This window comes from Molothrus ater, chromosome Z (assembly GCF_012460135.2).
Source record: "Molothrus ater isolate BHLD 08-10-18 breed brown headed cowbird chromosome Z, BPBGC_Mater_1.1, whole genome shotgun sequence".
Taxonomy (NCBI): domain Eukaryota; kingdom Metazoa; phylum Chordata; class Aves; order Passeriformes; family Icteridae; genus Molothrus; species Molothrus ater.
The window spans coordinates 1,342,514-1,360,630 of record NC_050511.2 but is presented as its reverse complement, the minus strand read 5'-3'; the positions used below and the strand labels follow the sequence as shown (position 1 = coordinate 1,360,630).

At 40.7% G+C, this 18,117-nt stretch overlaps 1 protein-coding gene across 4 annotated transcripts in view; it reads right to left on the bottom strand.

Moving 5' to 3' along the window:
• DYM (dymeclin) overlaps nt 1-18,117 on the bottom strand; it is a 209,141-nt gene that overhangs the window by 102,876 nt on the left and 88,148 nt on the right. For all 4 annotated transcript variants that reach the window (XM_036403343.1, XM_036403344.1, XM_036403345.1 and 1 more), the window contains exons 12-13: nt 12,921-13,034; nt 11,571-11,665 (exon numbers count right to left, since the gene is read on the bottom strand). In XM_036403343.1, the coding sequence (XP_036259236.1) occupies nt 11,571-11,665; nt 12,921-13,034 (209 nt within the window). The remainder of the gene's footprint in view (nt 1-11,570; nt 11,666-12,920; nt 13,035-18,117) is intronic.

The window sequence follows — 18,117 nt, the reverse complement described above, 5'->3', positions numbered from 1 at the left end:
CATCCATCCATCCATCCATCCATCCCTCCATCCATCCATCCATCCATCCATCCATCCATCCATCCATCATCCATCCATCCATCCATCCATCCATCCATCCATCCATCATCCATCCATCCATCCATCCATCCATCCATCCATCCATCCATCATCCATCCATCCATCCATCCATCCATCCATCCATCATCCATCCATCCATCCATCCATCCATCCATCCATCCCTCCCTCATCCATCCATCCATCCATCCATCCATCATCCATCCATCCATCCATCCATCCATCCATCCATCCATCCATCCATCATCCATCCCTCCATCCATCCATACATCCATCCATCCATCCATCCATCCATCCATCCATCCCTCCCTCATCCATCCATCCATCCATCCATCCATCCATCCATCCCTCATCCATCCATCCATCCATCTATCCATCCATCCACCCATCAATCCCTCCCTCATCCATCCATCCCTCCATCCATCATCCATCCATCCATCCATCCATCCATCCATCCATCCATCCATCCATCCATCCATCCATCCATCCATCCGATCCCCTGCTAACTGGGGTACTTGCAGACAGACCTCAGCACACAACTGAGTCACAGGAGCATGCCTCTACAAAACTTCATAGTAAATTTGTTTATTCATTACAAAACTAAGTGCACTTACTTTACCTAAAAGCTTGTAATTTCCTAAACTCGCTGAAGGCCATTACCATTAAATAGGCTGAGTCATTCAATGGTTATAAAGACCTGCTGCACATTAAAGTTGTTAAATCCTGATTCTTTTGCTTATACCTATAGTTTCACCCTCCATTTACAAATGTCAGATGATTCAATGTGCAATATTGTCTTTGAGAGCCACAAAAATGCCAGGGAAAATACACGGTGGTAGGAAATACCTCAGTTTGAGTACTTAAGAGACTCAGAATTTTCATAGATTCTTATTTTCTATTCCCAAAATCCATTGGAAAGCCTATTTGAAAATCCTCACTGAAGTGTGGGGTCTGAAAGAACTGAAAATTTCCATGTGTGGTGGAAAGGAAGGAGGCATTTGGAGGGCACTGACACCGACCATTTGGGTATTACACAGCCCTGCTTCCCTCCCTGCAGCCACTCATACCTATCCTGACTTCACACAAGCGGAGAGGGACATTAGTTCACTGCAGTGCAGAGCTGGAAAAATACTAGACGTATATAATGACATCAGTTAAAACGTGAAATAAGCAGCAGCCTGACAAGGAAATAAAAATACAATTAATGCTGTATTTTTGGCTACATTTTTGTTCCATAATAATGTTTACTTAGAACCATTTTAGTTTGTCAGATAAATCCTTAAAAGTTCATTATTCATTTCTTCAGATCACAGTGCACGGCTTTTTCTAAAGGGAAAATTTCTAAGCAGGAAAGAGTACATGTTGTATCAGAATAAAGCACTAATGAGCCAAATACCCTGCAACTGAGGATAAATTGCAGGTTCAAGCAAGTCATTATCTTGAGTCACCTCTATTTCTGTTAAGGAACACTGTCCCATAAATATGTTCCATTCAAAACAAACTGAGAAGACAAGACAGCAGTTTCTAGGATTCTACTAGAATGGCAAATAATAGTTTCTAAAAGAATTCCCTCGGTTTTTTAAATCTCAGAAAAATCTTTTGTGGAACAACTTATTGGTTTAAAAGTCTTTTTGTAACACAAAATCTATAAAGATCACATCTTGATATCTCTAAGGTCCCTTCTGATTCACCATTCTATGACCCCCACATTAGAAATCGAAATCCCAAATAATACAATGGGACACAACCCAGCAAATACTTCAGTGGCCTTAAATTTTTTTTCCAGCTAAAAGAAATCAAAATTGCATTAGCAGGAGTGGAATAATCCTACTTGACTTCTCATTTTTGCGTCCTGTAGCATTAAACATGCAGAAAACTTAAGTGACACAACTCAGAACAACCTCAGTCTGCTCTGAAAATTCATCTGTAAAACAACACTGGAAGTCTATCACAAAAATAGTTATTTCTCTACAGGTTTACTCAGATATTTTTTCTCTATCAGAAGAGATTCACAAGATCAACAGTTTCAAGGTTACACCAAAACAGAAAAGTTTAATTCCCCAATTTGAACACTCTATCAAGTTATACTGTTTCCAAAGAGCTTATGTGGCACAGTAATGATGAAAGGGCCATTCATAATATTAAAGATGTCACAGTGGGGCCTTCTTCCTCCTAACTCCAGCTCTGTGTGACACATGTGACGCTCTGGATGCCCTGAAAGGCTTCAACACACCTCAATTCTATGCTGATTTGAATCATACATTCTGCCAGGCAGTGACTTGCAGTCTGTAAGACTCTGAAATACCACATGATTTTTTGGGATGGTGGAAGACAAATGAGTTGTAGTAGTGCCTTGCCCCCCAAAAATGACAGAATTATCCTGCTGGTTGTTGCCTATAAGTCAGCAGAGACACAAAAAGTGGTCCACGGAAGAACAAACTATCTTGTACAAAACTGAGCTTTCAGAGTGGTGCACATTTTGATACTAAATATCTTTTAAAGCCAAATAAGCAATCAAACTGTCATTTTAAAGGAGTCCTGTGGCCATTAACTGCAGAGCAGGAGGTAAGATAGTTTAACTGCTCTGGTCCATGTGAGAAAACCCTGACACAGAAAGAGGCAACTGCTCCCTCAGTACCCCTCCATGGCTCACACTGATCCAATCTGTCCATCTGGGGAGCCTCCATGACCCGTGAGCTGGGGTCCTGGGCTGCAAACACTTCCAACGGCATGTGGGGCACTCAACTGCTCATGCCAGATGGGGGACGAGGGTATTACTGTCCCATCAGATGCCCACTCAGAATCCCCAGCAGGTTCAACCAGGCTTAAACCAAGTTCAATGATATTTCCATGTTGGAAACAGCTGATATCAGCCTAAAACCTCACCTCCATATGTTACACACAGGCAAAAACAGACAAGCACACATGGGGTACTGCTCTTGCTGTTGACATAGCTAAAGCAGCATTTTAGTACATTTCACCACAAATACACTCAATTCTTAGTAACAAAGGATGCTTCTTTCCTCTTAAAAAATTAACTCATTCCATTTACATCCCTAAGTCATGCCAGCAAGAGCCCATTTGCTACTAATATTCTCTTTTCCCTTGTCAGAACAATTGCTGTCTTCCCTTTTGTCACAGCCTTTCCCACTAATTGCAATGACACCTCCCAATTTTGGAATGGCTGATCAGCTTATAAGCTTCCCCACAGCTAATCTAGGTCAACAAGCTACTAATAAGGCCAGCATATGTTTCTTTTATTTAACGCTATTGAGATCTTTATAAATCGCTTCTGTCTCCCAATAAAAGGCACCCCAGGGATTCAAGACCCTCTGTGGGTTTGGGGAGTAACAGTGACAGAGCAGAGAATGAGGGGTATAAAAAACACTGCACACAGAGTAGGGAGCCTGTGCCTGTGGTTAGTTCAAGGAAGAGAAGGCAAAGCTGCCCAAGGTTTCACCAGGTGACTCAAACAGCGTCTCCAGGTGTCCTACTGCACACACAACCTTGGCTACCGGCAGCCCACAGGTGAAAAGCAAAGCTCAGGCTCAGGGGCTTGAAGCTGCCTGATGTTCCATTTCCACAGTGCCCTCTTTCAAACACAGCCTGAGCATGAGAATATCATGAAGGCCCTTTTTCTGAGAAGACATTAGTTTTCACTCTCCTTGGAATGCTTAATAAAAATGGGATTACCACTTTTGCTGCACTACATAGGGGTCAAAAAAATTCTCATTATAAAGCAGTTTATCATAAATAGAGTGTAATTTTATCATAGAAACATAGAATGGTTTGTGTTGAGAGATTTTCAAGATCGTGTCATTCCATCCCCCTACCACGGGCAGGGACACTTTCCTCTATCCCAGGTTGCTTAAAGCCTTATTCAGCCTGGCCTTGGACACTTCCAGTGACCCAGGAGGAACCACAGCTTCCCTGGGCACCCTGTGCCAGGGCCTCCACACCCTCACAGCCAGGAATTTCTTCCTAATATACCATGTAACCCTGCCCTCTGGCAGAGAGAAGCCATTTTATATCCAGGCTAGATAAGAAGCACTAAATTGTCTTTGAGGATTTTAATTCTTATTTCTGAGGCAAAGTCAACCAGTCAATTCTGCAGCCTTCTATCCTGAAGAGAATTTCTTGCCAGAACCTGTATCTTACAGCGCATGGTAAATACCACCCAGGTGAAGGATGGAAAGAAAAATCGATACAGATTTTTCAAAGTAACAAATTCACCAGTCCAAGTATCAAATGGCAATATAAGTTTATTGGGATGAACAGGTCATCAGCTACTGCTTTAAAGCAAACACAGAAAATTAAACAAGCTGGTTAAGGTGCAGATAAACCTGAAGCCATATCCACAGAAATGCTCTTTGCCTGTTCACCTCAGTGACATGAGAACTGGATGGAAATAATCAGGGATAGGAATTACTAAAAGCCACCTTTTCTATCAGCAGGCTCCCCTAAAGCATGGAATTGGAGAGTAGGGCTGTGGAGCTTCCTGCACTGACAGTGAAATTAACATAAGCCTGAGGTTAAAAATCACATTTAGAAAATTTAGAAAATAGTCATACTGTTGTGATAACTATCATTAAAATAATTTCTTTCTAGCATAACCCATATGTGATTCGAAAGAGGACAAAAAATTATCTTTTACTTTTGAACAGCTCAGACTGGAGGTACTTGAGTTTCACTATCAGAAACCAGAGATTTTTGACTATTCCCCTCACGTTATTTGCAGAGGCAGATTTCACTGCTTTAGTGAAACTGTTCATTACCCTCAATTCCCTCCTTTCTTCTTTTCTTTTGGTTAAAAAAGGAATGGGAAAGCTGATGCTCAGAGGGTTCACTATTGAGCAGTACAAAGCTGATGCTTAGAGGGTTCAGTATTTAAAAGCTCTGGCCACAGAGCACTAATTCCAAGCAGCTTCATCGTTTATTATGTTATAATTTAACCAGTGAAATCTCTCAATGTCTGCTGCCGTGGGAGCAGGAGCAGTCTCTTTTCTCTAGGGCCTGCCATTGTGAACACTTCCCTGGTATGATTAAGAGATCAGTAAACTGAGATTTAATTTAATGGCCCAATTAAGAGATGAAGATTTGAACCCAGGTTGTAAAACCCTTGCCTACTGATCATTCCTACAGTACCATTACAGCCTACCCAAGCCCAGGCTCCTGGTGTCCATGGTGTGATACAAACCTGTGTGTTTCAAACCACCCCCAGAGCTGTGCAGCCCTAAGCAACACAAACCCCATGTTCCAACAGTACCAACAGAGAAGGAATCGAGGAGGGTGGAATCAGCTTTTGTGTTACGTGTTAATAAATGTGTAGGTTATAAATCAGTCACTGAACATCTTACTAGCATTATCTTGCTTTTTGATTACTGAAAGCTGACATTCCTGGAATTAAAGAGCCTTTCAAAATAAGGTTTCCTAGTGTCAAAAGACTTCAACTCCCAAATCTGGAACAATTCTAGGAAGTTTTTAATCTGAAAAACTGCTCTAATTTAACCCCATTCATTTCCCTGCTGTAAGAAAGATGCCAGAACTATGAGCTTAACAAAATTACTGCATACTCTATTCACCTAATTTTATTTGCTCAATTTAGACATCTCAGTTGAAGTCTAAAATGCCAATGTAGCTCAAATCTTATAATTTAAATATCACAACTCCTGTATGAGATGAAACACTTCTGTTCTATAGCCACATTTCCAAATGAGAATTAAATTAGAAAGCAAACAAGTTTGAAGCATTAATGCAGCAACCTGGATTGCTTCCAAGTTTTTCCCCTTAAGATGCACCTTTGATTTTATGAACTTCATCTCACTAGTTCTCTGCTCCAACTATCCCATTACTATTCTCCAATGGTAGAGGAAGCTCTCTGCTAAAGAGCTTCCCAAAAGCACTGTGGGCATCAAAGAAAAAATGGCAGAAAAACCAGAAAGTTCAGAGTCTAAAGTTGTGTGGGAGACAAATTTGTTTATCTTCCTATGTGAGCAGCCTAGAGAATTTTGAGCCAGCAATTACATCTCATTATTGGCACTACTAAATGATATTAAGCAATTGGCAAATTTTAATTTCATCACACTCACACACTAACAATTTCAGATATTTCAGTTCAATGTGGCCTCTAATTCAAAGGTCAGATCACACAGGTCTTGCTGCTCTATAAGTATTTTTCTTCTTTGTTGAAACAGTTATTCATACAAATTTTTCTCAGCAAAGAATGGATGAAGAGTAGCCCTGGGAGAAGGAGCTGGGGCTGCTGTGGGTGAGAGCTGGACCTGCCCCAGCCTGAACCCCCCTGCCCTGGGCTGAGCCCCAGCGTGGGCAGCAGGGCAGGGGGGATCCTGCCCCTGTGCCCCTGGGCTCAGGTGAGAGCCCACCTGCAGAGCTGCCCCAGCCCTGGCTCCAGCAGCACAAGGAGCTGGAGCTGCTGCAGCCAGTGCAGAGGAGGCCACGGAGCTGCTGCCAGGGCTGGAGCCCCTCTGCTCTGGAGCCAGCCTGGCACAGCTGGGGCTGTTGAGCTGCACAAGAGAAGCTCCAGGGACACCTCAGAGCCCCTGCCAGGGCCTCCAGGGGCTCCAGCAGAGCTGCCCAGGGACTGGGGACAAGGCCTGCAGGGACAGCACCCAGGCAATGGCTCCCACTGCCAGAGGGCAGGGTTGTATTAGGTATAAGGAAAAATTTTATTTACAGTTACTTTAAGGAAAACATTGGACAGGATTTCGAGCAACCTAGTCTAGTGGAAGGTGTCCCTGTCCATGGAATGGAAGGTGGAACAAGATGGGCTTTAGGGTCCATTCCTACTGAAACTATTCTGGGATTGTATGAAATATGTTGCAGTAGCAATTCATTGCTCCTCTAGAAACTCACACATTACAGCTTAAAGACAAGTTTCAGTTCAGCATAAACAGGGCTTTAAAAGCACTGTTTAAAGTAACATCCTGTACTCCTTTTCCTAAACAACAGTCATAAACATTTTTGTTCAGGAAAATCCCATCAGACTTCTGTAAGAGGAAACCATACCAAAGAAATTAAATTACTAACATAGAAAACCATAAAGCAAATAAATGGTTTGGTTGGGGAGCTGAAACTTCTCAAATACAGCAGTATGTATCATCAAGGGTAGCAATTTTCACAGTAGCTTAAGAAACATAATCAACCCTACAAAAAGATGAAGACTTTTTTTTTACTGAAGAGTAAAAAGGGAATTCAGGGCTTCATCCTCCTCTCAGATGTGAAGAACTACAGCAATGCAGTCAGACTTTACAAGCACTGATGTTTAAGGACACTCCTCACAACTTAAAAAAAAGAAATAAACAATGTTTACAGCTGGTACACAGGCCTCCAACTTTGCTCTCCAAGCAGGTACAGCAGGGCTGTGATGACACTCAAGTACAACCTACTGCATCCCACAGCATGCACAAGCTACACACATCTCTGATCTGTACCCCTTTAAAGCACACATACTTCTCTAATTCCACTTGACTCCCACCAGCATCAGGAGAATTTACACAAACCTCTTTACTCACGTCATTCCCTGAATCTCCCTGAAACCTCTGTGACTACCAAAGAAATCAACACAAGTGCAACAACAGAATTCTTAGTGTCTCACACAGCCCTGCACATGAGCAGCTGTGGTGGTTATGTACAAAAAAAGGAAAACTAGATGGTGTTTCTAGCCCCATGAAATCATTCGATGTTAAAAGTCCACGTCTAATTAGTGAGGTGCATGGCAACCTCTAGTGGCATATGCCTGCTTAGGAAACAGCAAACATTCCAGAGCGTGAAGCTACAGAAAAAGCATTTGCCTGAAGTGATCAGCCCTTTTCTTGTCACTAATTTTATTAGAATGACATGGAGAGGAGATGCCAGAACACAGCTGATCTGAAGAAGACCCTCCAAGTGTTACATATACTACAGCAGTCAGGCAAGCTGCAGAAAAGCCAGATATAATGAACAAAAGCTGTTGCCAAATAGGTTAAAGGAATTAATGCAAACTGACTTGCAGTGTTAAGTGACAAACTGAATACTCGCACTACTATGCAGGTACATTTAAATATAATTTTAAGATAATACAAACAGCAGCACTCCACAGTACAGTGCAGTACCACCCTCAGCAATCTGCTGATAAAAAAGCTCTGCGTAATTAAACACAAACCCATGGTAGCAGTGCATAGAGAATCTCAGAATATTCTGAGCTAGAAGGGACCCACAAGGATCACTGATTCCAACTCCTCAGTGAATGGCCCATACAGGGATCAGAGAAGGCAAGGATTTCAAAGTCAAGGCAATCTACAACAGAGGACATCCAACACTAAGTGAACCCTGGATCTTACTAGGGAAACATCTATTACTTCTATTTTTAACTTCCAGCAGCTGCTTGTGATAGATTTACACAAATCAGACAATTTTCATGCTTTGCTGGAATGAGATACAAATTACCCAACATTATGAAGTTGTATTTTACTGAGCTCTTAAGTGCACTACATGAATATTCCCAGCTCATTCTTTCACAGAAAATAGTCTTCAGAATTTAAAACAATTGGCTGTCTCTGCTCAGAATAGGATTAGGAAAAAGCCTGTGTGGAAATGGAATTAATTCTCACATTAAGGAAGGAGTCATTAGAGCATCTGGTGAGGTTTAAATTATGACTGTCTATTCAGTTGTATTGCTAAGCAGATTTTAAGTGTTTCAGAGCTACTTAATTTAGAAACCTACACCCTGAAATACTTCATGTAATATAAATACTGTTTTGTTTGTCCTTTGCAGAAAACGCTTTCTGATTAAGATGCTTGTACTCTGATGGTGAAGCAGAATAGGAGCATAAACATATATATATATTCTGCTTTGTCATCATGAAACAAAGCTGGGTCCATCACTGCTGGCAAAATTTAGTAATTGTGGATAACAGACTTCTTAAGGCAGAAAAAGGAAGAACCATATATGACTTAAATACCAGCCCCTTAAGAAATACATTTATTTGTACTGCTTTTCTTGGTAACTGAAACTTCATAGCAAATCTAGTGTATTTTGAGAGGAAATTAGCTTAAAATACTCCCTCCATCGTGATTAAACCTGCCAAGGAGCCCAAGGCTGTAAAGTTTCTGAGAAGAAAATGCAGTAAAGTCTAACAGGAGACAGGCTGCTCCTGGAACTGGCTCTTCCTTCCAGCCTGCTCATGTCCTACTCCCATAGGACACTTTACAACAGATTTTAATACATTTTTAAAGTCGTGTCTTTTGATTTACAAGCAATCATGACCACAGCGACAAATTAAATTCCAGTCTTGGTGGTCATTTTTCCCTACTGTCCAGATGTACAGTTTTCTAACTCCAGAATAAGATCCTCTTTCCCTAATACTCCTCTTGTTTTTGCTGGTTCTGTTTCAAATCTAAAGTCACCTCCCTCATTACAATTTCCACTTATAATAATATGGAGTGCCTGGCTACAATAAGACAGAAGCTTAAAAGCAACAGCATGGAATGCCTTTGGACTATTTAAGAATGTCATAGTATACATAATACAGATCTTATTGCCTTTGATTTGCTTCTTCAGTTGATGAGTATGACCATTTTCTCTATCAACCCTTACATTACTTCCAGGCAGAACAATACAGCTCCAACTCTGCCAGCACCAAATGGCTGAGATAGCCAGCATCCTTCTCTCTGCTGTCCTATCAGACTAACATAACTAACATACCATTCTCCAAATGCACTGAGATCTCAGACCAATTTACAGAATCATAGAATAGAACTATAGAACCATTTAGGTTGGAAAAGCTCTTGATGACCATTGAGTCCAACCATTCCCCAGCAGGGCCCAAGGCCCTGACCCAGGTCCCCAAGTGCCTCATGGCTTTTAAACACCTCCAAGGATAAGGACTACAACAGCTGGACTCAATGATCTTCCACTCTGACAGAATCTCCTTTCCCTGTTTTCTGCCATTCACCCCTTTGCCTTCTTTCTGCACTCATCAGTGTCAAGCAGCAGAACAAGTCTTGTCTGCTTCCAATAAGAATATCACAGCTAAAAATCAAGCAGCATTGTTAAAGTTATGTTGTAACTATTCAGGTTGAGAGACATTAGGAATAAGGCTCCCAAACATTAGAGGATCCTAATAAAAAGCTGCATGAAATGAGTGAAAGGGAAATTCTTGGGTCTTGAGACTAGCAAGTAACTGCTTCTTGCCCCTAACATACCCAGAAGGACACACCTCACTTTGGGCTCCAGAAACAGCCATAGAATAAAACAGAACAAAATCAGAACCCAGGACCAAGCTCTGAAGTGGCAAATGAAGTATAACAGTAAGAACCAGACCAAGTTTTTGAGAGGCAGAGAATTGTATCTCACACCACACCAGGATCTCTGATTTCAGAACATTTCAAAGGCTTGGAAAACTCAGACTTCAAGTCTATGCTTTGAGAAATGAGCACAGCAAATATCTAAGACAATGTCTGTGTCAAGAAAGGGGAAAATAGCTCCATTTCAAACTCTGAACCCTCTTTACTTCTGCCAAGGGTATGAAAAGAGGGCAAGTGTAAGGCAGGTGAAAGGCACCAACACAATGCATTGATTGGTAACCTGTCCTACTTATACCACCAACTATTTTCAAAGAAGTGTCTTGGAGAGAATTAAATCCTTAAGAACAAGCTGTATGTCATGTTAACCCAGTCCTTGACAAAGTGTACAGGTACACAATTATTATTTTTGGCACGTAGTCTGTACCTGACAAGCCCTGTAACAATTTATTCCAGATCACATTAAAAAGGACCTTCCTAGTTTCCCTTGGAGCGTGGAGCAGGGCTGGCTGCCAAGATGAGAGGGATGCCTGGCACAGGGTTACCTGCCTTTACAATGTGCTCTGCAGCACAGAAACACAATAGGAAGGACCAACTTCAATATCTGCTTCTTCAAAGTTCTGGCCTTGTATTACAACCACAGCAGATACTGACTATTGACTACTATACAGGATAATAAACTTAATTATTTGGAAAGCATAGATTTAGGCTTTATTGCCCATATTTGCAGGGTTTTGTCACAAAATGATCATTTAATTATATCTGATTTTAAGAATAGACCTTTTGCCAAATATGCAGGAAGAAATTTGTAGAGAATCCATGCTGTGTAGCACTTGAGAACCAGCACTCAGTGCATTTTTATAAAAACTGAATACATGAATGAATTTGTAATTCAAACAAACCCCTGAAAACCTTCTGTTTTGAAGGCAGGTATTGAGCTGTTCTGTTAAGAGGATCAAAAGGCAGAAGTTTCTCAGACAGAGAAACTAGTATTTTTACTGTCCATTCAGAGCAGGTTCAAATACAGAGCAAGTAAGATTTATTCCGGGATTATTTACTTACTCAGTTATCATTTCTTCTGTTTAGTTCATTGATATCTACTAAGGCATATAAAATTAATGTTTCTGTACTACTAAGGCATACAAAATTCAAGCTTCTCTACTTCAGAGTTTCAGCAGAGATGATTTTTCCAGCAGGGTCTTTATATTTACCTGATGATCCTCTGAGCAGCATACTGATGAAGCGAGCGGAACTGTGCCGACATATTTGCTAAGGCTGCCAGACAATTTGTGTGAAGGTATTTGTCCTGTCAGAAAGAAGAGGAAAGATAAAAAAAAACAACACATCAAAATGTTGGGTTGGATATGCATTGACAACTCTGGCAGGAGTAATTCAGAAGACTGAGTAATATACGTTGTTTTTAAAGCACAGGAAGAAATGCAAAGCGTATATACTCGGTGAGGTTTGAACATGTTTTCTTAAAATATAAGGCTTATAAAAGAGTGATTCCATACAAATTTCAGAGTGTATACACACATATATGTATAGGTATGTTTGTATTTGTCTTTCAATGTTCATTTACAGTTGCACCACAGCTGTAAGATATACACAAAGACATTTTCTTCCTCTCTACCTTTCTCTCTCTCCCTTTTGTAGTCTTATCCTAAAACTTCCTACTTCACAATTCTGAAGTAAGGTACAATCATAACTTACTTCAGAGCACTGGTCCCCATTTCAGCATCCCTGAAACCATTTGGCCAAATAAGCATTTATCTGATGGCCCTTTCAAAGTCAAGGGTTCTTGCAGAATGAAATTTGTCCACTTATCCAATCCAAAGGGGATTAATTTCCCTATTCAAGTCTAAAATATTCATTTACATAACATAACAGATTCTAAATACTCTGAATATATGCCAAATTTGTTCTTATTCCTTCCAATTCTTTTTATCATATAAGTAACACCCTTAATTTTTGCAGTTTAAAATGTATTTAAGGCTTAATGTAATAAATTCCATGCCTTGAATTGTTGAAAATATTCAGAAATGCATGATACTATGTTTGCATTTGCAAAAAAGATAAAAAACCTATTGTGCATTCAAAAATGCACAAATTAAGTCTAGGCTATAAGGCTCTGAAATTAAAGCAGTTTTGCTTTGCCAGAGCTCAAAGAGGTCCTCTGGCCTAGTCCCTGTCACACTTCCTAAAAAACTAACAGTAAATAGACCTGAAATTTCCTCTTTTAAGTCATTCAGAGAGGTAAATAGCCAATTAGGAATAACTTCTTCTCATGAAACTAAGGAACTCTTTCTTCTAAACTGAAGATGGGCTTGATGCCTGAATGAAGGTCTTTAGAGAACCATACTCAATGAACTGGAAGACAACACAGAAACTGTGTTACGGGTTCACAAATACTTAGTTAACACAGCTGATCTATTTTCTTTCTTCCTGCAAAACAAGATGACAACTGGATGCAATAGAATTAATAAAATCCCACCCCCTGTTTGAAATTTAATTCAAGCTGCTGAGGTTAGGAATTCACAAGTGCTCAACACAACTCTTACCCTTGTCCGTGTCATGTTGTACTGGATGGTTCTTATCACAACCAGTATCAGAAGACTCCCAAGTGAGATCTCTGTTAGGACACGCTCAGCATACCAAGTAATGTTTTTCAGTATCTGCAAAAAGAAAAAGTTAAAAGAAAAAGGCTCTTCAGCACCTAGGGTCTGAATAAGAACATAGGAAACTGTCTGGAGTCTCAAATTCCTTAAGACATGAAAATTAGTTTCCAGTCTCAAATGTTACTTAATTTTTGTACTCCAAAGCATAATTAGAACAAAATTAACAAAAAAAAAAAAAAAAAAAAAAAAAGTCAGACCTCTGCAGCATTATCACCTAGTAGATCTCATCAACTTTAAGTCATATGGAAACACAGCAAGTGTAGAAAGATGATTACATTTCGCACTTTGCTAATTTCTATGCCCTGTGCCACCACACTTATATACTCATCTTTACCCTTGACACTTTATGAAGTCTCCATTTACACCCAAGACACCTGAATAATTCTGCTGAGCCTTGCCATTTTCCCTCATCACTGGCTGGGCAAGAGGCAGCACACAAGAGCTCTGACTGATGGGCAACAGCACACACACTGACGGTCGGGGGCAGATCAACTGTGTGTTGGCTTCACACTGAAGGCTTTCCCTTGAAAAGTATGAAGTCTCTTCCCCTAATACTAAGAGAAAGTCATCAGCTAGATTAAGAGCTTTGTGCCTTTCACTGCCCTCCACTATCAGGGTGGATGAAGTTAATCACCATTTCCAAGTTTACTGCAGAAGGAGAATCAATCCACTCTTTCCTTGTAGCCAGCCAACCTACATGGAGGAAACACATGTACCCAACACCCTGCCTTGAAGGACTGGTAAAAATGACTCAACAGGAACTGTCCTAAAAACATGGAAAAGATCCTCTATAAATTCAGGGTTATTCTCGGTCAAAACATAAATATGTTTAACAAGGACTACTGCACACAAAGCTATTGCCCTGTGTGACTTCAGAGAGAGGAGAGAGACTGCAGGAGAGCTGCAGAGGGACTGGAGAGACAGGACACAGGGAATGGCTCCCACTGCCAGAGGGCAGGGACAGATTTTGGGCTCTTGGCAATTAGGAATTGCTGGCTGGGAGGGTGGGCAGGCCCTGGCCCAGGGTGCCCAGAGCAGCTGTGGCTGCCCCTGGATCCCTGGAAATGTCCAAGGCCAGGTTGGATGGGGCTTGGAGCACCTTGGGCTAGAGGAAGGTGTCCCTGCCCATGGCAGGGGTTGGAATCCTGAGATGAACTTTAAGGTCTCTTCCAACCCAAACCATTCTGTGAGTCTGCACCTCTGGAAGCTCTTTCAGAGTACAAGAGACATTTGCAATAGCATCCTTATTATGATTCATGTTTATTGGTAAGCTTAAAGTTTGAGATATAAAAATAATTTTTTATTATATATGAAGAGACAAAATAAAATTCAGATACTTGAAACAAATTTTAAAATAATTATTTAAAAGCATCTCCACTATCACATGCTGCCCAGTACCTGGCTCTTTGTCAGCACCTTCCAATTTCCCACAAGGAAGATAAAATGAAGCCTGTGACCATAACCTACAGATGGGGAAAACAGTATTTTATGGCAAGGGTGACAAAACATCCCCAGGTACAGGCTGAGGGGTAGTAAACACCTTTTGCAAAAAAGATCAAAAAATCAGAATAAGGGGAAGATGGAAAGACTTGAGAGGTATTTAAGGGGAGAATGGTCAAGGCTGAGAAGCAAATAGGAAACCCGAAATCACTACAAGAAAGGTTTCCACAAATAGCAGGTGATGAGTGGATGCGGAAACCAATATAATTTCGGGTTATAGAAAGTTACTAATACTATTTTAAGACAAAGTGGTGATGGTATAAATGAAAACAAGTCATCCAAGGAGTTTAAGTAAACAAGGACAAGTAGTTGGGATGAACAACATTGATGATTAACAGGAAATGCCTGAAAGACAAAGCAAAATCACACATATTTTCACAAAAAAAGGCAACTGAAAATTTTAAAAGCTGTTAGTGTAAGTAATTAATGAATCGCATGTACGAACTTCATTGCAAGAAGATATTCTGCTAGTGGAGAACTTGATCATCCCAAGGCTGCTAAGCATAAACATATGGTAAGATACAGCAAGTTCATGGGTTACTTCACAAATGCAAAATGCTAACGTAAGTGTAGACATCCATCCTGGTTGCCTTAATTATAATTTCTTAATAACAGCTTATTTATGACTATGTGAATATACCTGTTCTCAAGAGAAGATTTTATATAAAGAAATAAATTAACCACTTTGACAAGTATCTCAAGCAAATATCTCAAGCTCAAATATCTGAAGCTCAGCATTGAAACCTTCCAGAAGAAAAACATATTGTTATATGAAGAATACAGTATATGATCATTAAATAATGGTTACTCTCAGTAATACATAAATATAGCAGGGATAAGTTGTGGTTGCACATTTAATTTCCTGACTTTTAAATGCTTATTGAAAATGTAACAGACCTTTTAAAAAATACAGCAATGAAAATGGGTAGTATAAAATACTATTTGTTTTGACATGACACACAATGTAAATTGAAACCAATAGTACATAAAGGGATGTATTTCCTCATGATTATTGAAGAACTAATTTCACTCAATTTGCTCTGAAATGATACCCAAGAGTTTAGGTTTGGGTTTTTTTCCCCCTCTTAGACAAAATACACTTATTCTGGCCAAAAAACCATCAACTTAACTGATTAAATTTCTAATAAGTTAATTTTTCTAGTCTCTGATTTATGAGTGAAATAGCAAAGCAACCTCCTCCCACAAATAAATAATCCTTATGTTTCCTCCCACCCTCTTTGTTGCTATTTTGTGGGGCATATCCCTGCACTTCACCAACCAAAGTGGAAGTTCATGATTCACTCTATGCTGGAACTGAGAGCAGATTCCATCATGTGCTCTCTCCCACATTGTGTCCCAGTGGGATAAGAGGAATGTGACTGGGACAAGTTAAGTAGTCTCAAGCAGTACCTTGGGCCCTCCAACATCTCCAGACACATCTTTCTCATCCACCATGGGTCTCTGTTGTATATAGAAGCCATCATCCTTCCTGTTTTCCCTCCCTGTAGCTTATTCCTGCCTCCTTGCCCTCCGAGACCCCATTCCTTCTCAGCTCTTTCTTTTACCTGCTTCCACTCCCCCACCCACACCTTATCATCAAAGAACCATGGAATGCTTTGTGTTAGAAAGGACTTTACAGCTCAACCCACCTTCCACTATCCCAGGGTGCTCCAAGCCCTTTCCAACCTGGCCTTGGACACTTCCAGGCATTCAGGGGCAGCCACAGCTGCTCTGGGCAACTGAAGCCAGGGCCTCACCACCTTCACAGGGAAAAATTTCTTCCCAATATCCCATCTAATCCTGTCTTCTCCTTTGTCCTACCCTGCCCATCCCAGTCTGTCATCAAAAAGAAGCCTGACTTCACCTTCCTCAGCTTTTTGTCACTGTTCCTGTCCTGCCTCTTTATTCACCTCTCTTCTCAGCATCTCAAAATGTTTAACTCTTGTATAACTCTTGTCCCTCTCCCCTACTGCACCATCCCATGTTCCATGCACAGCCAGCCCCAGCCTATTTCAAATTTCTCCCAAGGGTTGTCACATCAGGGCTCCCATTCTTACACATTTTCCTCAACATGTGGAGATGGGATTTGGGGACTTGAGTTATTGGTGGCCTTGGCAGTGCTGGGGGAATATTTGGACTCGATGGCCTTGCAGGGCTTTTCCAAGCCAAAGGGTTCTGTGTGGTTTCAAACCCTGCCAAGCAGCAGCAGAAACGTCCCTGGGAGCACAGTCCTGTCCCACGGGAGCTGGGAGCTGCACTTGCACAAGCTGCAGCTCGTCCCTGCCTATCTCAGCTGATAACGTGATCCCTGGGCACGGGAGGATGCACACAGCCCAGATGGCTCTGGGAGCAGCAAAATGAGAATATTCAGTTTCCACAGACGTCAGGCCACCTCCGGCTGCATCCCTGCTGCACAGATGGAAACAGGCTGCTCCCTGTGCCCAGAGACTGATAATTTGGTCACATTTAGTCATATTATCAGCAGCAGAGCCCTGGCACAAAGGCCACCTGCCAAATTTCAGATTCCTAATGCAAAACATGAAGTTACCAGGGCTCATTAAGTAACGCGTTGAAAGCTGAAAGTATGGACAAAGACATGTTAATGCTCCAGTCTCATCCCAGAAACCTTCAGTGAAACCTTCCCTGAAACTCTGAAAACACCAACCTGGGAAAAAAGATAGTTACTAGTCCTTGAAATAGTACTCTTAAAAATATATATATAAATTCACAGTTATGAAGCTACATACCAGAACCTGTTAGCTCTCCTCTACACTGGGGAAAGCAACCTGAGCTGAAATGGCTATTTCAAAAACAACAGCAGCAACCACCACCATCCATTCTGGGTTTTAGAGGCATGAAGCATGAAAATATCTTAAATTTCAAAATCCTTTACCTGGAACCAGTGCCCCCACGCTGACCAATCTCATTGGTTTTCAAGTTAACAGTTAAAAAGGTAAAAAAAGAAAAAGCTTACTCCCTGGGGTTGTCTTGCAAGAATAATTTTAAAATAAATTAAAATGTTTTGATTGATTATTCTGTTGAATACCAGGCTCTTGGATAGTTCCAACTTAGGGAGCACGAACTGCAAAGATGCAAAGAGCAGGAGCTCAGTTCTACATATACCAAGCAGTGAGATTCTCAGTTTCCCACAACTTTACTCATGAGATATTTTTTAACACACTAAAAATAAACACAGTTAAATCGTGATTTACAGTGTATCACCATTTACTACAGCATAAAGTGCTACAGTAGCACAATAAGGTTACTGCTACATAAAATACCTTATGATGTTATTTTGATGTCTGATGTAATTATTGTTAGAATTTCATAAATCAGAGACAAAAGATCACCAATACTTGTCCCTCTGGGGAATTCTTACATTTACTTGTTTACTCTGCTATTATAATTATTGTTATTATTAGTGGAAGAAATTGAGTTCTGTGTGGTTACAGTGACCCCACTGCATTAAACCAATTGCAGGGACAGGACCTATGATTTGGATCATATTTTCCAGGCAGTTAAGACCACATTCATTTTAAACAAAAAATGCTTCAGCATCCTACAGCAGTCAAAAAGAGTT